Genomic DNA, 27,368 nt, shown 5'->3' on the forward strand with positions numbered 1-27,368 from the left:
GGACTGTAATCTGTGAGTTATCTTGGGTTAAATGCTGCAGTGGCAAATGCCGCTGGTTAGAATTCTTGAGGCAAATGGGAAAAAGGTTAAGAGAGCTATGATAAAAGAACTAAATGAAAAAAATGGATACTTGCACTAAAAAACAATTGTTTTAAAAAAAGTAAATTCAAGAACTGAAGAAGGCTATCCAGCTTAAATTTAGAGGGCAAAAGGATGAAAATGTAGAAAAGAGTATAAGAGACATATAGATAGATGTAGTGAAAAGGCCACAGAAAGAGTAAAGAGAGAGAATGAGACAGAAATAAAATTTGAGAGATAATGATTCAGAACTTTCCAAAACAGACAAGAGACATCAAATCATAAAATCAAGACGTGCTATGGAATCTAGGAAAGAACACCATGAATTTCAGAACTTTTGAACACCACAGACAAGGAGAAAATCTTAAAAGCATGCAGAGAAAACTGTTCAAAGGGACAGCAATAAGACTGACAGCTGACTTTCCAACAGAAATATTGGAATCTAGAAGGATAATGGACTAACATTCTTAAAGTGAAAAAAGAAAATAATGATTTACTCAAAATTCTATATCTAGTGAAAATTTCCTTCCAAAATAAAGACAAAATAATGACTTTGTTCTAGAAACAGAAAAATGAATTTATTGCCAGCAGGTTTAGAGTAAAGGAAATACTAAATTCTTCAGGCAGAAGGAAAATGGTCGCAGATGGTAACATAGGGATTGAGGAAGGAATGAAGAACAACAGAAAGGGTAAGTTACAGGTAAAAATAATTAGTAATAATAGTAATAATCATTTTTGGATAAAAATGTATACAGTATTAAAATACATGACAACACAAGCACAAATGTTGGGAGAAATGTAAAAATCAGAGTTAAAATGTTCAAATATCTTTGCATTATCCAGGAAGTTATAGAAGTACACATTTATAATAGGCTACAATGAACCAATATTTCTATTTTTTTATCATCTGCAAGGCACTGTGCCAAGAACAGATTAATTAAATATATAAATAGCAAGCTAGTAGAAGAAGTGAAATGGAACAAAAACAATAATACATACTCAATCCAAAAGAAATCAAGAAAGAAGAGAATCTATCAAATGTGTGATGAATACAAGATATATAGTAAGATAGCTGATTAAACACAAAGATATCAATAAATACATGACACATACAATTTTACATTTTTATTCATTAAATATTTCAATTCATCTAAATGATTCTATTTGTATAAAATTAAAAAGAGGTTAAACTAATCGACAGCGTTAAAATAGTGTTTACACTTGGTAGCATAGTGACTAGAAGGGAGCATGGGAAGGTGCCTATGTGCGAAGATAGTGTTCTGTTTCCTGAGCTGAGTGCTTGTTACGCAGATGCATTCATTTTGTAGGAATTCATTGAACAGCATAATTATGATTTAGTCCCTTTTTTGTGTTAATGTTAAACTTTAATAGAAATATAAATTAAAAACAACTATTGTCAGACTGAATAAAAGCAAGGACTAATATATGCTTCTGATAAAAGATGTACATCAAATATAAGTATGCAGAAATGTTGGCAGTGATAGCATTTTTAAAGATACATCACATAAACACTAACCAAGGAGAGCTGGTGCTTCTATACTATCGATTTAGACTCTATGCCTAGAATATTTTTAAGATAAAGAAGGACATTTCATGTTGTTTTAAAGTTTAATTTAGCAGGGAAAATGTAACAATTCTAAATTTTAATGCTCCTAATTGTACAACCTCAAAATAAATAAAGTAAAATTGACAGAGCTAAAAGGAGAAATGGGTAAATTCACAATTATAGTAGAGGTTTAAGACATTTTTCTCAGTAACATAAAATAAGAGAACAAAAAGATTAGAAGAATACACAAAATTTACACAACATAATTAACATATTTACCTAATTGATAATTCTAGAACACTGCACTCAGCACTGCTAAATACACATTAGTATTCTCAAGTGCATGTGGAACATTTGTCACAATGACCATATGTTAACCACAAAGCATTTCTCAACAAATTGGAAAAGTCTGAAATCATACAGATTTGTTCTCTAACTACCTTGTAATTAGAATATAATCAATAATAAAAAGAAAATTTTAAATTCTTGTGTATTTGAAAAATAACCAGAGACTTCTAAATAACTCATGGTTCAAAGGAGAAGTAACTGTGGAAATTTAGAAAGTGTCTTAACCCAGGGATAGTGAAGATAGTACATACGATGTAGTAGAATAACTGGGATGTGTGTAAAATCATGCCTAAAAGGAAATTAAGTCACGCATGCAAATATTAGATAAGAAGAATGGCCAAAAATCAAAGATCTGAGTCTCCATTTCAAAAGAAATTAAATTTCACCAAAAGAGAAAAAAGGAAATAATAAAGATAAGAACAGAGATGAATAAAATAGTAACCAAAACATACACTACAGATAATTGACAAAACACATTTGTGATTGTGAAGTGGATGAAATCTTGACAAGGCTTATATAGAAATAGAGAAAACACAAATAACAAATAATAAACTGGAAAAGGAGACATCAATCTAGAACCTACAGTCATTAAAAAGCCAGTAAAATAATAGAAAAATGTTATGCCAATGTATTTGAAATGTAGATAAAATAGACAAATTTCTGGGGGAAAATTACCAAAACTGATCCCAAAAATAGAAAACTGGAATACTTCTATATCTATTTTTAAATTAAATCTTTTAAAAAAAACCTTCCCAAACAGAATGTCTCAGTATTAGATGCCTCCACAAATAAAGTTTTCAAACATTTAAGGAAAAAGTAACACCAATCTTACACAATTTTTTTTCGAGAAAGTATAAAGGTAAATCACTTTTATAATGAAGTCAGTATTAGCTTGATACTAAAATTTGGCAAGGATATTAAAAGAAAGTCAAACTACAGGATGATTTTCATGAACACAGTTATTTTCTAAACAAAATATCGTATCGTGTTAGATGGGGGTCTGAAGACATATAAATTATATATATATCCAATAGGTCTATCATAATTTTTTGAAAAAAAAAATCTTTTATTACTGCTCTAAAGCGTCTCCCTTGTTAAAAATCAGGTACTGAATGTGTATTTGTGGGTCTGTTTCAAGAATCTCTAACCTTTACCTTTAGTCTCTGTGTCTATTCTCTCAAAAATGCCAATTTGTATTCACTTTTGTAGCTTTAAAATAAGTCTTTATATCTATCCAACAGGGTAAATTTTCCTGTTTTGTTCATCTGACTCAAGATTGCGTTTGCTGTTCTTTGCTCTTCATTTCCATATAAGTTTTAGAATCAACTTGTGAATTCCCACACATGCGTGCGCTCATGTGTGCACACAGTTGGAATTTTGATTGGTGTTACAATTGATATACTTATAATATTAAAGTTTCCAATCATATATATAATATATTCCTCCACTTTTAATGTCTTTCTACATTTCTCTAAATAATTTTCAGTGTAAAATTCTTAGGTCATTTTTATTAAATTTATTTCCGTATCTTTTATGTTTTTATTCTATCCTAAATGATGTTGGTTTTTAAATTTCATTTCCTAATTTTTGTTCCTAGTACACATAAATACAATAATAACAATTTTCTTTTTAATTGTTTTGCTTTTATACCTGTACTCCCTGCCATAGCCCCCAACTGGATAGGGCCTCCAGTACGATATTGAATAGAAGTCATGGCAGGAGGCATCCTGATCTCACTGTGGAACACATTTTACCATCAACTGTGCTATATAAATTTTTTGGTAAATATTTTTTATCAGATTGAGGGTACAGTTTACTAGTTACCCAAGTCTATTCTAATAAATTCTAGCTCAGTTTACTAACAGCTTTTATTATAAATGGTTTTTGAAATTTATCAAATACTTTTTATGTGTTTATTGAGATGATTAAATGATTTTTCACCTTTTTTCTGTCGCTGTTGTGAATTATACTGATCGATTTTAAAATATTAAACCTATCTTTTTTCCTATAATAAACCAAATTTGGTTTGCTTATATTATTCTATTTATGTGTTAATTTTTGAAAACTGGATATTTATACAATAGAATTTTTGTATCCTAATTCATACATTAGAAGGAAGTAGGAAGTTATCACTGAAAATATGTTTTTGGTTTCTTATTACAGAAATAACAAATATTTATCTTAGTAAAGTGACGTCAATTCGATAAGCAATTATAAGGATATAAAAGTCAACCACAATCCTGAATTAGCTAAGAATTGTCTGCTGCAAGTAATAGAAAACAGTGAGCAGTGGATAACCATAGAAATTTATTTGTGTCTTGTAACAAGAAGTACTTATGTGGTTTACCTGATTACCAATGTCATTTTTAAAACCTAGGCTCTTTCTAGCCTTCTACTTGATTTTTGTGTTTTAACTTTTTACCTTCATGCTCATTGCCTCATGGTTTAGAAACAGCTGCTGCAGGCCCAGGGACCATGCCCTCACAACCTGCGTTCCAAACTGGAAAAGCAGAAAGAGGCAGTGCTAACAACGAAGGTAAAGTTTCTTCCCACTCTAAGCACCTCAGCAGATCAAAATGCCAGTACAGGGTCACCTGACTGTTCCTAGCCATAACGGACCGTGGGGAGGTGAGAAAGTTTTATTCTTTCTATAGTAAGAGATGGAAAGGGAAAAGGGAGTCCAGGATGACTTTGGTTTAGCCAAAGAAAGTTTACCAAAGCGGCCACCCAAATCTTGCCCATTCATGTATTTTATTATATTTACTTCCACTCTTTTTTAGACATAAATGTGCTTTTAAATATTTACAAAAATGAGATCATGCTTTACATAGTATTTAGTCACCTTTTTTTCACATGAAATATTATGCCAACAAATACAAATGACATAATTATTTCAATACCTGTATGGTATTTCATTATTTGGATGTACCATAATTTAATCATACTTCTATTGCCAAATGTTTAAATCGCTTCTTAATTTTAAATTATAAGTAACATTTAATAAAGGTGCTTGTATATACAACTTCATTCTCTTAGAGTATGCTCCTAGAAGTGATTTGCTAGGCAAAGCATGCATATAATAAAATTGTATGAATATTGCTTAATAACCTTATTCTCAATGGATGAGAGTGTCTTAGGAATACACACCTAGGTATATGCCTTATTTTGGTATTTTTCAAACATATGTGTTGATCTATAATGGACAGTGAAATCAATTTATGGGTTATTAATCAGTATTTTAAAAAATACATAAAATAGAAGAGAACAAGAAAGTATTAGCATGCATTGCTCATTGTTTGGTGTGACTTTTATTTCCTCTGTGTGTGTTTCTGTACTTGTCATGAAGCATTATGAGTATTTTGCAAAGTTTTAAAAACATTTACATAGAGGAACTCTCATGTATGTTTCTTATTTCTAGCATTGATTTCTTACCTCTATTTCTTATTAATTGCCTTGATAAGAAGTGCTATAACAGTAATAAATTGCAGTGGTAATGACATCCCATAAAGTTTTGAAATGCGGAATTTTCACTGTTGTTAATAATTAGCCCATCAATGATGTTTTCATTTCCTCTTTACGTCAAGTTACATAAAAAATTTCTTTTTCATTCATATGGAGTTGGATTTATTTTTAATTAACTGTTATGATTAATTCTTAATGTTATTACCTATGGTCAGATAATATGCACTGTGGCCTATAAAATTTCTGATTTTTGGAAGTTACTGAGATTTTTTTTGTGGGTCAGAATATGATTAGTTTTCCAACTGCTGTATTTGACAATAGTGTACATTCTATAATATTAAGATGCAATTTTCAACATTTATTGAATCTAGTTTACCAATACTAACATTTAAATCCTCCATAGCTTTATACAGCTATGTCTTATATATTTTACATCAAAATATCTTATATATCTGTTATTCTTTATATCTTCCTATTTACAAAAGAAGTTTGCTGTGCGACAATATGCCATGTTACACTGGTAGCAGCCTCATACACCTCATGATTACAGCACATACTTGTTGCATCATTGGCTCTTTTTCTTGATTTAATCTCTTGTTGTTTTGTACATCATGTCCCCTAAGCATACAAAATCTACTGCTAATATTGCCAAGAAGAGTCCACGCCTAGTCATTGATCTGGAAATGAAATTAAAAGTGTTGAATGACATGAAGGTGGAAAATCAGTCATGGTTACCGCTTGCATGTCTGGCATGTCCCATTCAACCATAGCTATGATCTTGAAGAACAAGAACAAAGTGATGGAAACCACTCAAGGGTCTGCTTCATCGACGTCCTCAAGACTAACAAAAATTTGAGAAGGGCCTATATCAGACATGGAGAAACTTCTAATGACCAGGACCAAAGACCAGACATAGAAATGTATTCCTCTCAGCTCCATGACAATCATGGACAAAGAAAAATGTTTGTCTATGGTGTTGAAAGAAAAGGCTGGAGCCGACTATGGTGTTGAATTTATTGCTAGATTTGGGTGGTTTAAAACAATTCAAGAATAGTTATTTACTACATAATGCGAAAATGAGAGGTGAGTCTGCGAGTGCCAATGTGAAGGCAGCTGAAGAATTTTTGCGCACTCTAGATAAGCTGATTGTAAAGGAAAATTACTTGCCAAAGCAAATATTTAATGTGGATGAAACCTCCTGGTTCTGGAAAGATGCCTAAAAGGTCTTTCATCCATAAGGAGACAAAGTCAATGGCAGATTTCAAGGCTTTTAAGGACAGGAAAACAGTCTTGCTTTGGGCAATGTTGCAAGCTACAAACTGAAACCATCTGTGATCAGGCACAGTGAGAACACCAAGGCCTTCAAATTGACAATAAGCACACATTGCCAGTGTACCACAGGAGCAATGAGAAGTCATGAATGACCCAGCTCCTCTTCCAAGATGCACTCCTACATTATCTAAGTGGGTTTTCTCCCTTTAAACACCACCTCTTGGATCCGACCAATGGATCCAGGAGTTATAGCAGTTTTAAGGCCTATTACCTGAGGGGGACATTTGCCCAGGCTACCACGCAACTGAGGAAGACGCGGAGAAGACATTGATGAAATTCTGGAAAGCTTACAACATCTATGACTATATCAAGAACCTTGCTTGGGCTTGAGTTGATGTCATCAAGGGGTGTACGAATGGCATCTGGAAGAATACACTTAAGAACACATCCCAGACTTCAAAGTGTTTGCTGAGAATGAAGAGATTGCAAAAATCAACAAGGCTGTTGTTGAGATGGCAAGCAACTTTCACCCAGTGTGGATGAGGATGGCCTTGAGGAGCTCCTAGAGGTGCTTCCTGAGGAGCTGACTAATGAAGAGTTGTTAGAACTCTGAAACAGAAACACATAACTGAAGAAGAGGTAAGAGAAGAGGAAGCTGCTGGAGAAGAAAAAAAATTAACCCCTAAGAAAATTCACAATGAAGTGTTTAGCAGAAGCTTTTGCAGACCTCAACAAGCTCCTTAAAAAAGTTCGAAAACATAAACCCCAATGCCAAAAAATTTTCGTTAATAGAGAGGAATGTTTATGGTGTATTATGTACTTGCAAGCAAATCTATAACCAAAAAAGAAAAAGAAAAAAAAAGACGGAAAAGAAAAAGAAACAAACCAAGCAAACCACCATAGACATATTACTAAAAAGAGTGAAACCTCCTCAAGAAGAACCTCAGGCAGGTCCTTCAGGAGATGTTCCAGAAGGAGGCATTATTATCATAGAAGATGACAGCTCCATGCAAGTCATTGCCCTGAAGACCTTCTCCTGGGACAAGATGTAGAAGTGAAAGACAATAATATTGATGATCCTGACATTGTATAGGTCTAGGCTAATGTGTGTGCTTGTGTCTAATTTTTTAACAAAAAAATTTTAAAAATAAAAATAAATAAATTTTTAAATAAAAAAATTTATAGAATAAAGATATAAAGAAATATTTTTGCATGGCTGTACAATAGTTTACACTTTATATTGTGTTATTGCAAAAGAATCAGTTTTTAAAAATTTGAGTTTATAAAGTAAAAAAGTTACAGTAAGCAAGGTTAATTTATTATTAAAGAAAAAAGTGTTTTTTTAAAAAAAATCAATTTAGTGTAGCCTAAATGTAAAGTCTACAGTACCGTAGAGTAATATCTTAGGCCCTCATATTCACTCACCACCCACTCACTGACTCCTCCAGAGAAACTTCCAGTTTCCATTTATGGTAAGTGTCCTCTACAGGTCTACCATTTTTTATCTTTTATTCCACATCTTTACTGTATCTGTTCTGTGTTTAGATACACAAAAAGCATTGTGTTACAGTTCCCTATAGTATTCAGTCTAGTAATATGCCGTACAGTCTTGTAACCTAGGAGCAGTAGGTGATACTGTATAGCCTAGGTGTGTAGTAGGCTATTCCATCTAGGTTTGTGTAAGTGCATGATGCGATGTTCTCACAATAACAAAATCATCTAACAACACATTTCTCAGAACACATCCTCATTGTTAAGCAAAGCAAGACTATACTAGCTCTTCCTCACATTTATCCTGTAACAATGGGAAAATCTCTTCAACCTTTCGAACTCAGTTCCTCGTGTGTAAAATAAAGGCCCTATCAGCTATCTTACAAGATTTGTAAGAATTATACCAAGTAGTAGCCAGGCAATAACAGATTATTATTATTGTTACTATTATTATAGTACACTACTATCTTTACTTAACGTTATTTAATTCTTAATACAAAATTATGCACATTATGGATACTCAAATTATTTTAATTTTTGAGACAATTTACATACCATAAAAGATCCTAAGAGTATAGTTTGATACATTTTCAAAATCCCCTGCCCCTGTGTAGCTACCACTCAAATCGAGATACAGAATTTTTCCATAGTCATTTCTCTTTCCAGTCAACCACTCACCACCTTAGAGACAAATGCTTTCTGATTTGTATTGTCTTAGATTAGTTTTGTCCATTTCCAGGATTCCTATAAATGGAACTCTACGACCTATACTCTTTTATGTCTGCCTTCTTTTGTTCAACGTAATGTTTATGAGATTTCACTCCATGTGCGGCATGTATAAAGTTTACTCTTTTTCACTGCTGAGTAGTATTTCATAACATAAACGTATCAAAAATTGTTTTTTCATTCTCCTATTTAAGGATATTTGGTTTATTTTCAGTTTGAAGCTGTTATAACTAAGGCTACAATGAACATTCTTATATAAGTCTTTATTGGACATATGTTTTCATTTCTCTTATGCAAATATCTAGGGATGAAATCCTGGTTTATAGGGTAGATGACTTTATAAGAAATTGTTGAACAATTTTATGAAGTGACCTTCATTTTACTGTCCCACCAGAATATGACAAGAGTTCCAGTTGCCCATTTTCACTATCATTTGTTATCTTATAGAATTTTACTTTGACATATAACCATAGAAACTTGCTTATACTTATTGTTGCATGGTATAAGCTTTTTTCTATTTCTTCCTAACTAAAGTATTTATATTTTTAAAATTTCTCTCTAATCGATAGCATACATTTTGGTCTTAATTTTTTACCCACTCTGACCATCTCTCTCTTTTAAATAAAGTGTTCAGTCCATTTACATTTGATGTAATTATTGTTATGGTTGGATTTAAGCCTACCATCTTTGTATTATTTTTTTATTTGTCTTAATTGTTTTCATTCTTCTGTTGCTTTTTTCCTATCTTCTTTTCCATTAATCGAGTACTTTTAGAATATTATTATATCTTCTCTTTTGACTTCAGATTTTATTTTTTGATGGTTATTCTAGACAAGCATTCTTAACTAATTCATGTCCAACCTTGAAATAATATTATATTACTCCACAAATGATGTTAGAGTTTTTAAATTTTACAATGTAATTTGTCCACATATATACTCTATATTCTTATCATCTATTTTACTTATACATATGTTGTAAACCCCACAATACATCGTTATTAATTTTGCTTTACATAGCCAATAATATTTTAAAGAAACTTCTTTTATGTTTACCCTTCGTAGTCAGCATGTGTGTCACCTGTGGATCTGATTCTGTTGACTATTTTTCGCTTAATTATGGGGCACATTTCACTGCTTCTTAATATATATCATGATTTTTATTATATGCTGAACATTGTATAAAAAATAACAGTAGAGAGTATAGTAAATGATCTTTTCCCCCAGAAAAGTTCATGCCCCTCCCTAGGTTAGGCCTCTGGGTAGAAGAAAATAATCTAATCTGTATTTAAGCTGGGTCTGGGCTTTTTTGAAGTTTCACTTAGACTCATTTTGCCACTAGCTTCAAATGTCATGGGGAAAGATAGAAACATCCCTTTAGCTGGGCTTGGAATTTGCCCAGTGGAAAACTCTCTATTCTTTATGTGGAGAGTTTATGCTGCCAACTTTTTGAATCACTGAAGAGTTCTTTTCCCTCCAGCATTGTCTCCAACTTTCTGTGACTTGGAAGATATCTCTCTACCCTGGTGTTCTTCTCTAGCCTTTGATGAGCTGTTGCCTTGCACTCAGCGAAGGGTTTGTGAATTTGGGGAATTCTCTCCATTTTCCTGTCCTATCCTTAGCCTTGGGGAGGATGTTACCACGGTTCTTGATTAAGTTAAAATTCATTGTAATTAAAAAAAAAAAACCACACAGATCTACTTTGCCACATATTGTCTCCAACTTTACTATAGAATTCTACATGTAATTAGTCAATAAAAGAAATTTATATTTTCCTTTAACCAAGGCAAATGTAAATTTCTCAGGCAAACTATATTACTATACCAGTGTTAGGTCTAGATTCATTTTAATCCAATAAAAGCATTAAGAGAATGCATAATTGATAATATTAATAAATATAATTATATAAAAACACTTACGATTTGGATTAATTTAAAAACAAAAAGTGCGCAGTTTCTTTTATCATCAAAACTACGATAAAAATTCCATTACTTGCAAACTCACATAACTATGTATCAGATATGCCAGAAGCAGATACCTGGCCACATTGAATTAGGCTGTTAATCTTTCGAAGGATAGGTGGTCTCTCATTTGCATTTGGGTTGCTGCCACTGAGCACAAAATGGATACAAAGCATGGCTCTCTTATACTGTTGAACAAACAGCTTTGAGAAAACAGTAAACATTCATAAACAAGCTTCAACAGATAAAACACAGGTATCTTAAGGGCTATCACCAGTAAAGATTCTACTGGCATTTCTTAAGATAATGAATATTTTCCAAGAACCCACAAGCAGGATTTACTTTTGGGTCATCTCCTTGTTCAGCCTACTCAACAAATCCCACTCTTAATTGCTTAGATAGCCTTGTTCTGTTTGAACCAAAGATATCAGGCAGAAAGAGATGGAGTCTCCATGGAGCACTCAGAGCTTGCTATGGCATGCTGGATTAAGGAATTCTGCTTGGAGGCTGCCCCACCTTCTAATAAATCAGTTGTAATCAACTGTAGACCAGATGGTTACCAGCTGTAACCAGATGTACCCAAGAGTGAGGTTAATGTGTTTCTCCTTTCTCCCCGCACTCCCAACTTGTCCCACTTTTACTTACTTCCACCTTGGAAATCATTTTTCCTGGGCTACAGGAAAGCTCACCATCTGGTCTCCTGACACCACCTGTCTGGAATTTTATTGTGCTGACAGTTCTCCACATACACCTTATTGTTTCTCACTTTGAACTTTTGCTTCTGCTGCTCTCTTTGCTTGGGACGTCCTTTCTTTCCCATTACCACCCCCCACTCCCTCTATGCATTGACTAAACACAGTTCGTAAGACTGAGCCCAACACGGGGCTTTGAGGAAGGCTTCCAGGAGGAAATGTCCCCCATCTGAGGCCCCATCCCACCCAGTAAGTGTGCACCTCACTTGGACTTCTCATAGTACACAGTTTTCTGATGTGTTTCTGCCCACTGGACTCCTCTTTGGGATGCTCCAGGTAAGAGACCCTGACTGATAAATTTCTGTTTCCACTATGTCTGAATATAGTAACTAGTTTACAGTAGGTGCTCAATAAATATACATAACTTAAATTGAAACAGGCTCATCTCTCGCTTGCCTATTTTCTAATAATAAGATGTCTCTTCCTCAGAGCAATTACTTCTACATTCCAGGGGACTGTAGAACCAGAGAAGCTGAGGCCACAGCAACTCCTAACATCTGAATGCCTTTTATTCTTTTACTTTGATTTGGGAGAGGAACGGTCACAACTCAGAATCTGTGCTTTCACTCACTGAATTTTAGGTTTCCTAATCTAGTGCAGTAATGCTAAGTCCAGTTAAATTCATGAAATAGTTATTTTATTATTCCTGAAATAATCAGATAGTATCTAATATTTGATTCTAGAATGGGCGATGATACAGTAAAAGGTTCAGTAGTTATTTAAAAATCTATAGAAAAAATGTTTTAATTGAGACATTTTTTGTGCACTAATTTAATTTGTTGTGTAAAATTTGGGAATTCGGGAATCGGGAAAGACGATCATTAACTGTTTTTTGCTTGTCCTTTTCAGGGGACCCCAGTGTTGCATAAAAATGACATTTGACAACCTTTGCTCCAGTTAAAAAATTACGGTTAAATATATCACTTATCAGCAATAATTTCTTTTTAGTTCATGAACATGGACAAATGGTGCTCGCTTCCTAAAATAGGCTCATAACCCTACCTCGATTACTGAAGAAAGTAACCACTTACCATCTTTTTCCTTCTTAGGCTGCGAAGTTGAGATTCTTGGTGTCAGACCCACGTACTGCCTAGAATATAAAAATGTCCCGACGGATATCAATTTTGCCAATGCAGTCAGTGACGCTCTCGACTCCTTCAAGTAAGTGTTTCAAATTCTTAGTCATACCACTGTTCTTCCTTGTTCCCAGGACCAATAATGAGTGCTAATGTGAGTTAAGAAGGCTTGCTATAGGTGAAATAACGTCTCAGAGAGGTGGTGAGCCTCTCACATGGTGATTGTAAACTACTAACAGAGAATAATTGTGAGTGAGTGATTTCAGGCAGGGGCATTCTTTGGAAATGTTGAACTAAGAGAAAGAAAGTCCCCAAGGGTTTGAGACTTTCTTCTTTATATTGATGGATAATGGAGAAGCAATAGGAATGTCAGCGTTTTTCTAATCACGATTTAGTGAATGTTTGTATCTCAGAAGACATTAATAAATACTTGGTAAAAAGGGAAGATCTGTGGTGAAATAAGTTTGGAAAATGGCTTACTCTATGCTCTTCTTGAAAATGTACATAGCACATGAACATATTAGAACATAAAACTTTAATTCTTTCCCCCCCATAGAACTATGGCTCACAGTCTAAAAAAAATGCAAAAATTAGTAATGCTGTCCTGAAGAGCACACAAGAGTCTGTCAAGGCAATGATCTACAAGAAAGGTCAGGACAAGGGCTCAAGTCAGTCTCAGATATCACTGAAAGTGGAAGTCAGGATGGGAGCCCAGGTTGGGGGTCTACACGGTGTCACCCCAGCTATTGAGTGGGTTTCCTGGGTGGAGACAAGGCAGGAAACCCATAGTAATCATAGTGTGGAGACCAAGGAAGGGCTATCGCCCTCCCAAGAGGAAGAGCCTGGCTTCGAGCTGGGCAGACCCTGAGCGCCGGCACACTGTGCACACAGAGTACAGATCACCAGGACCAGCCACAGAATTGACGGTAACTAAGAGTGCCTCAAAGAGAGTCGACCGATTGTGAATACCATTCTTGCCACCACCAGCCAGCCACCATGGGGAGCATCAATTGCCCCCACAGAGCTGTGAAAAGAGAAAACAATACCCTTGCCTTTGCTGCTTCTTAGAACCATTCCACTTTCGGGGAGACCTGTTAAGAGGGCACATGAAGGTTCAGGCTCTAACTGACCAGTTGGAGAGAAAATAGGTTTAAAATACTTAAAAATAAGAGGGAACAAATGAAAAGTTTAGAGTATTTTGAGGAGATCTGGAAGAAGTAAACTTTAAATAAATATTCCTCACTACATGGTTTGTAACTCAGGTGTGTTATGTGATCCTGGCTCCTATCTACTCTGCTTTCTTTCTCTTGCCCAGAAGTCTAGAAAACCACATACATGGCAAGTTGGAATGCTGTGTTTCAGCCTAGTTTGTGCAAGCAAAGCAGAATGGCGTAGCGCACACAGCAGATGAGTAGAGCTGGAACTCTGCGATGGCTTTATGCTGTTTCCAACATATCCAAAATGCTACCCATCCCTACAGCCTATTGCCATGCCAAATATGAAAATTTGGAACTTAGTTGTCGCATAAACACCTCCAAATAATGCAACACTCTGTTTGGCAATATAATCTTTTTCATGTTCCTCTTGTCTTGATAGCTGAATGGTCTCCCACCGTATTCTACCCAGTAACTCTCAGGTAGAAAAGCATGGATCACACAGCCACAAGAGTCCCATGTCAGTGCTGACCTGCAAGCTGGCCAGTCCAGGCAGGCTTCCCCAACCTGAGGCACAGTGCAATTCTGGAGGAATAAGTTCTAGGCTCTGTTTCCAAGAGAAGTTTCTGTTTCTGTTTCTTTTGTTACTGAGAAAGTTTTTCTTTTTTCCTTTTTAAGCAACATTGCATAGCTATGGAACTCTGGGGAATCACAGATTATCTTGGAGCATAGCATTTAGAAATGAGGAAGAGGGTACTGTTTTTGGTGGCGGTGTGCGTATATGCATGTTTGTTTTTAGAAAGGTATTGGATTTCCCTGGAGAGAAACGGCTCTAAAGAACTGAGAAGTGACCTTGCACCAGGCCTCTGCATGGTGTGTCCTGGTGCTACCACATTGCCCAACATTGTAGTCATTGAGCTCCAGGGGATGGTGTTCACATGGTCCACCATGCGAATGATCCCCGGGAGCTGGGCAGGATGGTATTAGGCTAGGACAGTTGTCATGTGGGGTCTTCATACTGAAAAAGTCAACAGGTCCACCAGAAACAGCTGTTTTAAAGAGTGAGTGGAGAGATGGAGACCCACTGTCTCTAAAACTAGGAAGGGCTTGAAATGAGAGTGAGAAAAAAAAATGAGGAGAAAAATAATTGGCCAGATGATACTTACTGCCCATGGAAGATAGTAAGATAACTTAGGCTCTCCCTCAAAGAAAAAGAGGCACCTCTTTCAAACAACCTATGCATTATTGGAACATATCTCATTTCTTTCAAAAATTATGAGCCGACATTTGCCCAGTCTAGAATATCTAGAACAATCGAGACTACTTTGCAAGTAGCAGGTTATTCATGTAAGAATGTGACTCAAAGGAATCATTAATTTTCTTAGTGTCCGTGTTTAAGCAAGGACGTATAATTATTTATCTTTTCATCAGCCCCAAATGAAGGAGCATATTGAGAGCTCCGTACCCTCTTCTTGGTTTCTTTTCAGCTATATCTCAAATTTCTAGCTGTAATTTGAAGAGCACTTAGAATTTTCACACACAAGTATGCAAACACACACACACACACTTCTTCTCCCAGTCAGTACTGCTTGTAGAGTGTCTTTATCCACTCTGCTGTTAGTTGGAGGAGCAGACGAAATATGCACAGGATAGATAGGCTTTGGCAGGAGGCAGGAGAGACAGCCAAGGTCTTGAACCCGAGATTCTACCCAGGGACAGCATTGACAGCATTTCTGCAAAGGGTCCGGGCTGGCCGAGAAGCTGCACGTGTCTGCGTGCGAAGGGCTGGCGGGCTTCCGCGTTTGATCTGGACGTTGCCTCTAGTGTTCTTAAAGCTCTACTGCCCCAAGCGTACCCTCGTCAGATATTACCTTTGTACTTGGACAGCTTTGGTGTAGAGGAAAGGAGAAGGGCAAGAGAGTTGGTGTTTTTAACACCCATCCGCTAGCCCTGTGTCAAAGACTTTATTGCCGTTGACCCAGCTTGCTCTATATCCACAGGACTCCATAGGTGTTATTGTCCCCTTTTACAAAAGAAGCCAACAGACTCTTTGACAGTTAAATACCTTACCTCAGGCCTCGCATAGCTAGTAGGTGGTGGAGCCGGATCCCAATTCTTTCCATGGGAGATTAGAACCCAATGTCCTGGGGCCTCTTCTGAGAGTAAAGTGACTGAAAACTACTTGAGAAACAATTCCTCAGCCTTTCCCTATCTCCACCCACACCTCCAAGAGGCCCTGAAATGCACTAAGGGAGGGAGAGGAAGTGGAGGGTTGTTTCTTTGCCGATCTCCTCTCTGGGGTTGTGCTGGGCCTGGGGCTCGTGCAGGAAGGAGGTGGACGGCGGCCTCGGTGGTCTGCTCAGTGTTTTGTGCGTTCAGGAGCATGCGGCCTCAGTCACTGGCGCTTTGTGTACCTTGAGAGGACACCCAGGCAATACTCCCGCCCACATTGCCACCTTGCCTGTCAAAAAAGAAAGCAGTTTGTGACCCACAGCACTTAATCCATCCTCCTGGAAGTTCTGTTTGCAGGACGCTCATGCTTCAGCAGACAGGAAGAGGTGCTGGAGCCGCGTAGCTCATGTGGGGGCTGTGGCGGCAAAGGAAGCCCTGGCTGTCCGGAGGGCCGGGCGCTGCTTCCAGGCTGGTCCAGGCAGATGGACTGAAGCAGCCTCTCAAAACGGTTGGTCAAATACAGCTGGGCCGCGGGAGCGGGGCACACAGCTGCTGTCCTTTGTCAAGCTCCAGGGTATGGAAAAGGCTCCAGAGGAGTTCCTCCAGGACCCCAGAACCTCCGCGGCTGCTGGTGCCACTTAAGGAGTGAGCGGATGATGAGACGGTTCTTCCACAGGCCACGGGGCAGCCAGCTCCAATGTCCTGGCCTTTCTCTCTCCTCCTGGTGGGCTCTGAGGAAGAAGGGGCGAGAATACAGGCTCAGCAGAGACTGGTTTCTCCTCTCTGCTTGGCCCACAGGGAAAAGCTGTCTAGATGCATGTCTGTGCGAAAAAGAGAAACAGGAGGTGTTTCCTTCCCTTTGCCTCCCTTTTACTGTGTGTCGAGCGCTTCACAAACACCAGCTCATTTAATACCCAGTATAGCCCTTGGAGAAGGTTTTTCACATGGGAAATTGAGGCTTAGAGATATTTAGAGATGTCCAGGTTAGCAAGAAGAAAGCCAGGATATGAACCCAGATGTGGCACGTTCCAATGCCTTGTCAAAGTATAATTTTCAAAATTAGAATTTTGTTCTGTGCTCACTATATAAGTATATGAGAATTATGCCAAAGTTCAAAAGAACTTCTTCCTGAAGGAATCAGGAGATGAGAAAGCTGGTTAAAAGGGGAATTCGAAAAACACACATGAAGAAAAAGAATGATGGAGAATGATAGGATACGATTATTGTCTCTATCAGACGAAAGTAATTTCATCTTGTCACTTTCCTACAGGTTAACAGCTAAGTTTACAGAGTATAGGATCTAACTGGTAGTTAAGTCTAGTGACCCATAAGCAAGCTTATTAGATGCTGCCCTTATACAACACTGAAAGATGAGCGATTGTTTTTTTGGCCTTATTTCTAAGATTTTATTGTTTTTCTTAACAGTCAATAACTTCAACCATTCTTTTAAATTGCCTCCATTTCTATCTCCCTAATTTTCTCTTTTTCTAACCCACCTCAGTAAGAAAAATGGATGTGACATTATAAACTTTTTACAATGAAAAGAAATCTGGACAGAATCTTAAGGTGATGGGGGACCTGAATGTCCCTGAAACCCCAGGGCTAGGGGCCCTTTCTAGCTCTCAGGTAACTGGGCTGATGGCCACATGTCCTTCTGGCACGGTTCCTGGACCTTAAAGCTATAAATAGCCAATAACAGATCCGCAGACATTTCCACCCATCGCTCCTCACCCAACCGCTCCGTTACAAATGAGCTGACCTGTGATGGAGACCAGAGCCATGTGGAAAACAGCTGGCGACCAAGAATTTGTCAGCTAAACTCCAAACAGGCAAGCGCTCTCAGCCCTTGAAGGCTTAGGCTCCTAAAGAATCAGTGAGACTCTGGCATCGAAATCCTTGCACAAAAGGCACATGTACGAAACCCCAATTCTCAAGCATCCCAGACCCACTGTTACTGGCATCTGGAGTTGACAGCTTCCTGACACAGAGCCATCAGATACATCTGTGAGACTCTCTGGCTTTCTGATCACATGGTGGTTTGCGAATATGGCAAACAGCCTCAGAGAAACCAGCCTAGTGGCTGCTCTAGTAAAGTGAGGTGTCTAAGACAAAATGACTTAAGAGCGTTTTATTGAACTTTACTGCAACAGTAACCGTGCTTGTGAAACGTCCCCCGCATACAAACCCCACCCTGGAAGTGGATGTGCCTAACGTGAGCTGTGCTGCGTGAATCACGCATTGGGATGCTACAGATGCAAGTGCATAAAGCAGCCGCGCGCTGAGGCTTATCCCAGGGAATGATTTCTGGAAGGTTTCAATATGCTCGAACATAATGATGGAGGTAGAGCCATCCACCCATCAGTGTAATGACCTTGGGCCTCAAAACAGTGTAGGGACGTGTACGGAAATGCCGTTACCCAGGAAGAACGTTTGCCCACTGCCTACACACTGACAGGCCTTGAAGTGGTTTGGGTTTTTTTTTGTTTGTTTTCTGCTGTCTCTAGATGCTGAGAGAGTTAGGATTAGTCATTCACACATCAGCAAGTATAAATAATGATAATATCGTTTGTGGGATACACCTAAATAACACCGTAATCCAATCCCCATTGTGCAGAATGGTGGCTGTGGTATTTGTCAAAGAAGGGACAGTTTGTTTTTCTCTTTTCAGAAAAGAGAAAAACATATTTGACTAGCACTGTAACTTACCTTGAAACCAACGTGTTCTCATAACCATGAATGAGGCGCACCTCTGGGTACGCAGGAGACTATCACAGCATCATTAATGGTGTGTCCCTTGGCAAGCGTGACCACGATGAGGAAAGATGCCAGGACATTCTCTGGAACTTGCTTCCTGGCGCGGTGAATGGAGCAGATGTGGACATGCAAATCCCAGGCTGGCAAAGTGCTCTGACCTTGGAGGTAGAAGGCTAGCATTCCCAGTTAGCCATGCCGCAGAGATCTGTGAGGCCTTGAGTAACTCCTAGAACTCTTTCTGACCGATTTCCAGTCTACAAAATCTGCAAATGCTTTCCTGTAAGAACGCTTTTTGTGTAGTCCCGGGCACATCTAACCCACAGGCACAGAGCATGGTACGTCAAGTGAAAGCGACTCCCTTTGCCTCACCTCACATCAGCTTTCCTGGGGTTGGCAGAATTCTTATAAGAGAATAAGAAGCATTTCCACATGATTGGTTGGGTTAAGCAGGGTGTGCTGTGGGCTGTTGAGATCTTTCAGAATATCTGGTGGTTCTGTTCAGGGTGACAAAGTCAAGCCCACCTGGGTTTGAGTCCTGGCTCCATTTCACACTAGCTGTGTGTTGCTAGCAGCTGTTTTGAACTCTCTGTTCAACATATCCCTAACTTACAGGGTTGTTGTGAGGATAGCAGAAGATAATGTATGCAAAGGCCCTCAACATAGCGACTCACCCAGAGTAACTATCATTTACTGAGGAATTACTATTATTATATATTCAGCTGACAGTTATAGAGGACCTACTGTGTGCCAAGTCCCAGGCTAGAGCTGAGATACAATGGAGAATGATTCACCACCCCTACAGCGAAAAAACCTCACAATTTAGAGAGGGAAAGGGACATATAAAGAGCAATTCCAGCCAGGATGAAAAGTCCTAACTCCAAGGTGAGTCTGAAGCACCACGGGAGCCCCCGAAAGGGCCACCCTCTGAGTCCAGGTGTCCAAGCCGGCTTCCTGGGAGAGGGAACATGTCCTCTGAGACCCGGAGGGCCCACAGGAGCGGTTTAACTCTGGTCGTGTACACCATGTTCTCTGAACGACCGTGAGGCTATTCTGCCCCCGCTGTGGATCGCTCAACTCCAGCAGGGACACACACTCTTTTATTCTTCATTCCTCACGTTCCAAGTGTGGGGAGGCCACACCGGGAGAGACCAAGACACCCTGTGTGTGTATGTGTGCTTAAAATACTGCTTTTCAAAAGAAATTAAGCAATCTGCCCCAGTATTAATTATTAACCCTTATAAAATCCCATGAAAGAATTAGCTTTAATTTCTCGCCTGTTGCTTCTGTTTTCATCAGTTACCATTACTGCTACCATAGTGACCATTGCTGTCGTGATTATAGCTCTGTTCAGGTGCTTTGAAAGGAGGTAGTAGACAAATTCAGAGCTGGGGAGGGAGGACGTGATGGAAAGCCTTGTGTGAAGGAGGGAGGGCACCGTACGTGGCATTTTTCTCCCCTCCAGGACTCCGGTTTATATCACTAGTTCCTGGTCATTCTTAGCCCAGCATCAAGGGTTAAATAGCTTGGATTTTTTACGTCAGTACTCAGGCCAAGAGGGGGTGTTTTTCCAGAACCAGGGTCTTTCTGGGAAACATAGAAGTGTGGTCACTGCCAAAATTCACTGTATCCACCTTGGAGCTGACTTTCATGTGTCTCCACAGAACAGGGGTCCTGTGGGTATCTGCTGATGTCGGGCCCTGACACTAACCTACTTGCCTCCCACTAGGTCACTGTGGTAAATCTTGTTCTTATTCTGTGAAACCCATAGTCACGTGTTTTATTTAGAGGCTTCCCTAAATTCCAGCAATGACAGAACAGCCATTATTTAAATGATTGCTTCTAGTTTTTCTGATCTTCCGATGACAGCAAGTGGTGAGGGTGAAGCTATCAGACATCGCTTGCCTGTGACCACATCTTCCAGCTCTTGGGACATGATGAGAAATGCCACATGAGCCAAGAGAAGGGGTGACCCATAAACATGCTCTCTGACTTCTGTCACCAATGTGCTCAGGACCGGCACTTCTTGGCGCAATATTCCTATTTCCCCCTTGCCTGTCCAACCTTGTTCATTTTAAGGTATCAGCTGTGCCTGGTCCGCAGCGCAGGGATGGGGGGTGCCAATGCCTCCACAGAGGGCTGCTGGGTGAGACAGCCGTCGGGGCCTCTCAGCTGTGCCTCTTTTGCCCCGCTCCCTCCAGGAGTGGCCGGGCCGACCTGGCAGCGATATACCACGAGCGCATCGACGTGGAAGGTCACCACCACGGCCCCTTGTCACCTCAGAGAAAAGACGCCCTGAAGGCCGTGGACACCGTCCTGAAGTACATGACCAAGTGGATCCAGGTGACCAAAAACGAGAACCTTCAAGCTAACCTTCCTTCTCGTCACTGTCTTCCTGTCTCCTTGACTGTCACGCCCCTCAACATCTTCCTTCTTGCTGACGATAGCTGACCAGGCCAACAAAGTTTGCGACGGGTCCCTTCTCTCCACAAACCCCTCTTAATTTACAGCCAGGCCAGTGGGATGGAAATGACTCAGATCCCCATTATTAGCTGGCTTTGCTGGCGAGGAGGCCCCGCTCTTTACCAAACCTAGTAAGTCTAGTAACCTGATTGGCATGGACATGGGCGCCGGATCTGATTCTGCCACATCCTGGCTGAACGACTTTAAGAAAGTTATTTTTTTTAACTTTCCTGGTCTTTATTTTTCACATCTGTGAAATAGGCACATGATAGCCCTCCTACTACCTGCCACAGAAGTTTGTTGAAAAAGCCAAAGGTAACAGCAGAGAGGGCCCCTTACAAGGCTGAAGGCCCATCCGTGTTATCTTTAGCGTCATTGGAATGGAGACTGCCCTTTGCATTCCCCTCTCCAAAGTGCTTCTGTTGTGATCGTGAACTGAGTCTCATCGGGGCAGACGAGTAGATGACTAAATTCAGACTTGTTAAGTGTCTTCTCTCCCGTAACGTCTTTTTGAGACTCCTTTACAAGAGCGTGTCTATCAGTGCTGTCGTGACTGCCTTTGTCTACCCACAGGAGCGGGAGCTGGAGGACGACCTCAATGTCATCATCTTCTCTGATCATGGAATGACTGACATTTTCTGGATGGACAAAGTGATCGAGCTGAATAAGTACATCGACCTGAATGACCTGCAGCAAGCAAAGGACCGAGGGCCCGTTGTGAGCCTTTGGCCAGCGCCTGGGAAATACTCTGAGGCAAGAAGCACCAAGAAGTGGGGACGAGGGTGGGTGGATGGGCAAGGGAGTGGAGCACGTCCCCTTTCGCCACCACTTTGTGCCTGATCTTTGCCCCGTAGCTTTAATGCTGAAATACAGAGCAGCATCAGGAGGCAGATGACCTACCTTGTCACTCTCTTGCCAGGTGACCTTCACCAAGTGGTTCGTCTTCCTGTATCTGTTTTCCCTTCTGTGAAATGGGCATGCTGGTATCTACCACACTGAATTTTAGAGGAGACTAAATGAGAAAAAGGCTGGGCAGTGCTCACCATGTTAAGGGCTTAGCCTCTTTCGGGCTATTTTATTGTTGGCTGAAATGCAACACTTCTCAGGCAAATCTGGGGAATATCAGATGCATATACAAAATGCTCTTTCTCTGGAAGAAAGCCAGCAGTCTGATCTGTTTTCCTCAGCAAATCCAAGATAAGAAGGTGATGAATGAACAGAGGCTGAGGCTGTGTGTGCTGTGATCAACTCCTTATCTCAGGAGCCACGCTGCTCGGCTTCAAATCTTAGCTCTGTCGTCAACTGGTAACGGGGCAGTTGCCTAACTGGGGCCCTCTGCTGCTTCTCTGTCCATGCGTGTGGCGATGTCATCATCGTAGCTTCCCTCCTGGGCTGCAATAAAGCACATAGACGCACACCGAGCCCACCGTAAGGATGATGTATGTGTCACTTATTATGATTATCACCAATGAAGGGGGACGGTCCCAAGAGGGTATGTTCCCTCAATGTACAGATGTGGGACAAAGCTCACTTCCCCCAGTCACTGTCCTCAGCACCCTGAGATCACTAGGCCTCTACTTGCCCTTCTCTCCAAACAATAATTATAACTGGCAGAACTTGGCGAGTCACCCTGAGAAAATGAGAAGAGACAAATGGCACCTTTGGTCTTCCCCATGTCACCTCGTCACTCTTGTACAGACTTCGGGGCTTCCACTCCCTCCCAGAGAAAACTGTCTGGACCAGGAATTGAGTCTCTCCTTCAGGACGGCTGCCTGTGGAGGTCCAACCACGGGGGTGCCAGGAATAGGCCTTGGGTGTCCCTGGAACCTCTACCCCTCCTCACAGCGGTAATCCCAAGTGGTGATTGAAGGTTCTGGTATTGATGGAACACTGGGGTGGGCTAGGCTTTCTTCTCTTCGGCCCAGAGGGAAAGATTCTCCTCCCAACTCTACCCACTCCCGTAAGAGCCTAAGGTCTATCTGTGTTAGGGATGAGGAACATAGTTGCCAAAAATGCCACCCTTCCCCATTCCCACGGTGGATGCCCCTTTTTTCTCAGACTCTGGGGTCAGGAAGTGGAAGTCCTGAAAGTGTGATATAATGCCCCCCATTAACTCCCTAAATATGAAATTGGGAAGACTATTTTACACTTTAGTATGTCCCATAGTAAATGGCTTCTTGCAAAGTAGTTCTGTTTTCCTGGCAAGGAAGATCCCCCGCATCTCCATCCTAGCGCTTAGGGAGGTGCCGTTTCCAGAGCGCTCGCGCATCAGCAGCTGATGAGCTCGGAAGCGCTTCTCCCAGCGCGGTGTTTAAGGGAGGCAGTTGCAAGCTTCTGAGAGCAGTTGGTAGATTATTCAAAAGTGGGGCCTGTGTTTGGGTGACAGTTCATCATGTGATGGACACAACAGTTCGTGAGACCTGTTATGTGTCATCAGATTTTTCCCTTATCCAAAAGCTTTCTGCAAATACACCCTACTTCCGTTAAGAACTATGGGTTGTTGTAAGTAAGAAATCTTAACTCCTGGGGCTTCAAAAAAAACCTCTATGAAACAGTCCAAAGGCTACTTTCAGAGTTAAGTGGATAAACTCAATTGTATATTCAGTCCTAGCCAAGAAGAGTTGCTGGCTAAAAGGCTAGCAAGTCAACATCGGCCCGTTGATTTTAATTTTAGCCATAAGCATCTAAGCTACTGCTAAATATTGGAAATGTACAGAGTTTACATCTTCATCATGAAACTAGCAGCATAATTAGTGACATACAATTAGTACTTTTAAGATTCAAGTGTAATTAGGACATGCTCTAGGTCAAGTCAAAGAACAAGTTCTCTTTCTTTGATTTCGGCGGTATTTAACATCAGGCAGACCAACTTCTCATTTGCCCTTTAATTTTACATTAGCATTTAGACATGAATAAATTTTTGTAATTTGTTCACTAATCATTGAGTAGATACCAAAAAATTATTATAAAATACGTGTAATGTGTAAAGGATAATGCTATAACAGTGCCTTATATTCAAAAACGTTTAAGAACTAGGACTTTACCATTACCTGTGGCAGCTCCTGTGTGCCCTTGTCAAACCCTATCAGCTCTGCAGCCCCCTCAGAGGAAATCGCTGTCCTAAATTTTGAGTTATCATTTCCCTTATTCTCTTTACAGTTTTATCATATAGGGTCTTTACTTTTATAGCTATTCAAACTTTGTATAACAGGAAAAAATCTTGTCTGTATTCTTCAACTTGCTTTTTTTTTTTTTTGTCTCAAACTGAAATCCCTGAGGTCCTTTCAAGTATTCTGTGTAGTTCTGTGTAGCTGTGTTTCATTCTTCTTCTTTGCTGTATAATATCCCACTGCCAAGGTACACCATGATTCCTTTATCCCTTCCACTGTTGCTGGGCCTCGGGCTGTTCCAGTTTGCAGTATGTATTCCTCTACATGTCTACAGATGCACATGCATTCTCATTATATCCTTAAGGGTTTACTTGTTAGGTCATGGGACATGTAGGCCTTTATCTAGGGGGTTCCTAGATAAAGCCTCCTTGTTTCGAGACATATGAAAGTTTCTCATTTTTATGTAGTCAAATCTATCAGGTGTTTTGGTAATTTCCTTCTTTGGTCTTGTAAAATCCTCCCTTTCCTCTATGTTCAAAAAATATTCACGTATATTTAAGAAAGAGAATGCAAAACGGACCATTCTTGGTTCTCTTTGCAGATATATAACAAACTGAGAACAGTGGAACATATGACCATCTACGAGAAAGAAGCCATACCAAGCAGGTTCTATTACAAGAAAGGGAAATTCGTCTCTCCTTTGACCTTAGTGGCTGATGAAGGATGGTTCATAACTGAGGTAATTATAAAATATGTGACAATTTATTCATTAGGAAAAGTCTATCAAACAGCCAAAGATAAATATTTATTCAGGTTTTATACTTAAAAGATTTTGTTTTCATGTAAGTGTCATTTATTGTATTATTTCCTTCTTTGGAGAATCAAGAGGCTTGGTCAGGTGACTTTTAGACACACACTGTGGATTTGGACCCAGAATCACAGCTTAGGCTGCATGGTTCCAGACTCACTGTGTTTTAACAAACTGGCCTTAACTCGGCTACTTGGGTTTACAATGTAACATATTCAGTGTAAAGTGGAACAGCGACTGTGGACCAAAGCAGTTGCTTCAGGGCAGTGAAAAGCAAGGAGATGCTCGGCTTTGCTTTCACCTTTAACAGAACTGTTCCACAAATATAACTCCACAGATCCAGGTCGCCTGTTTGCCAACTCGATTTTACAGAGGAGGTTATCTTGCATTTCGGGTCCAAAGCCCAGTTGCCTCACGCTTGACGTCAGCGGCCTCCTACTTATGTGTCTGGACTCCAAGCTCACCAGTCTCTCAGATCAGCTTCTGATACTGGGCCAGTATGGGAAGGCCCTGCCCGTCAGGGGAATCACGGTCACACCCCATCTAGAATCAGTTCCTGAAGAGAGCGTGGGTTATCTTACACATGAGTCTGAAGATGGGTTGCAAATAGGTCATGCTACAGACAAAAGAGAGTGGCAGATGTTGGTACATGAAAGGCACTAATCGAGGCCACTGAAGTAGAAGGCCTAAGACTGACACTCAATCTGCCAGAGAAAGGTAGGGTCTTGATGAACAAAAATACTGATCAGGCAAATGAGCGGAAGTTTAGAGACTGAGATGAGGAACAATAGGGGTTCCCTGACATAAATCCAGTCATTTAGGAGGACCGAGCGGTTCCTGCAGGCTCTCAGACAAAGAGTAGCACCTGGTCACCAAGGAAACAAAGCGGATCAGGTCAGAAGTGTCAGCTGTACTGTCCTGAGGCCAGGCTGGGCCCTTCCACAGACTCAGCTTCCTAGGCCATGTGATTTTAAAAGTCTCCCTCAGCCCCTAACCTTCTCTCATCTGAGAACCAAAGGGCTTCTCTTCGCTTTATCACACTGAAGTTCACCTGCTGTGAGATTATTCTAGGCTCTCAGCACTTGCATTTACAGTGGTTTTCTCAGGGCTTTGCACATGCAGTCAAGTGGGCCACCTGGATAGGGACTTCTCAAACTTTATTCCATAAAGCCAACTTTCCAAGTCACATACAAGGGCTTATGCTCGAAACTTTTTCAATGTAGAAATTCTGGTGGAATCGCTTTGAGTTTTTAAAAGCAAATGGACAACAAAGGTTAATTCATAGTTCACTGTCCCTCATTTCTTAGCATGACTATGTGTATCTAGCATTTACTTTCCTGTATTTAGATGAAATCAACCACACTAAGAGGCTGGCTCACAGTAGGGAGGGAGACTATAAGAATGTAGAGGAGATTTGTGGAAATTTACCGAAAAACAGGCGTAGGTAGGCAGAATGGCAAAGCCAGATGGCATCGCGAAGACACTGGGCAACTAATGAAGTGCCAACGGGGAGAACTCGAACTCCTTCAGTAGGCTGGGACAGGCACCATGAAGCCACTCCAGCCAAAAGCGCAGTCAGAGAAGGTTCGGCCTGGAAGGTAGCAGACACGATACCCTGCAATAGCACATCCAGCAAGAAGACGCACGTTTTTCCAATGAGTGCTGAACACACAGTGATGGGGGACCCCAAGGGTATCAGCCAAGATGTAATTGTTTATAGTCAAAGGCCACTTGAATACATGTGGCTTAAATAATAAAGATTTATTATCTCGCATAACCAGGCAGTTCCATGGTTGGTTTGATGATATCATTAACTCAATGTTATCAAGGCCCTGAGTGAGCTCTTCTGGAATCCTTTCGGCTTTTTCTTCAGGGTCACACAATGGCTACTGCAGCTCCAGGCATCACCTCCCTTTCGTTGTCTTAAAGCAGGAAAGAAGGGATGTGGCTTATTCTTATATAACCTCTTACTTTCATTAGGGAGCAAAGTCTGGATAGCAGAATCAGAAGCAGACACAGATTTTGTCAGACTCTGACAATAAAATTTGGGGGTGAGGTGTCTCTCTTTAAAAAAAAACAAAACACATAATCATTAATATAAAAATTTACGTGCAGGGACCTGTAAGAAACCTATGCGAGTGAGAAGCCCTGGTGCATACGCTCCTTTAACTACGCTGT

At 40.0% G+C, this 27,368-nt stretch overlaps 1 protein-coding gene across 2 annotated transcripts in view; it reads left to right on the forward strand.

The window, feature by feature from the left end:
• ENPP6 (ectonucleotide pyrophosphatase/phosphodiesterase 6) overlaps positions 1-27,368 on the forward strand; it is a 93,011-nt gene that overhangs the window by 46,500 nt on the left and 19,143 nt on the right. The window contains exons 3-7 of one of the 2 annotated variants that reach the window (XM_036228673.1): positions 12,706-12,817; positions 21,011-21,152; positions 21,846-22,025; positions 24,984-25,121; positions 25,528-27,248. In XM_036228673.1, the coding sequence (XP_036084566.1) occupies positions 12,706-12,817; positions 21,011-21,152; positions 21,846-22,025; positions 24,984-25,121; positions 25,528-25,677 (722 nt within the window). In that variant the 3' untranslated portion in view covers positions 25,678-27,248. Of the gene's footprint in view, positions 1-12,705; positions 12,818-21,010; positions 21,153-21,845; positions 22,026-24,983; positions 25,122-25,527; positions 27,249-27,368 lie in introns of those variants that run through there. The other variant, XM_016144001.2, reaches the window with a different exon arrangement.

Source organism: Rousettus aegyptiacus, unplaced genomic scaffold (genome assembly GCF_014176215.1).
Source record: "Rousettus aegyptiacus isolate mRouAeg1 unplaced genomic scaffold, mRouAeg1.p scaffold_m13_p_11, whole genome shotgun sequence".
NCBI classification, from domain to species: Eukaryota; Metazoa; Chordata; class Mammalia; order Chiroptera; family Pteropodidae; genus Rousettus; species Rousettus aegyptiacus.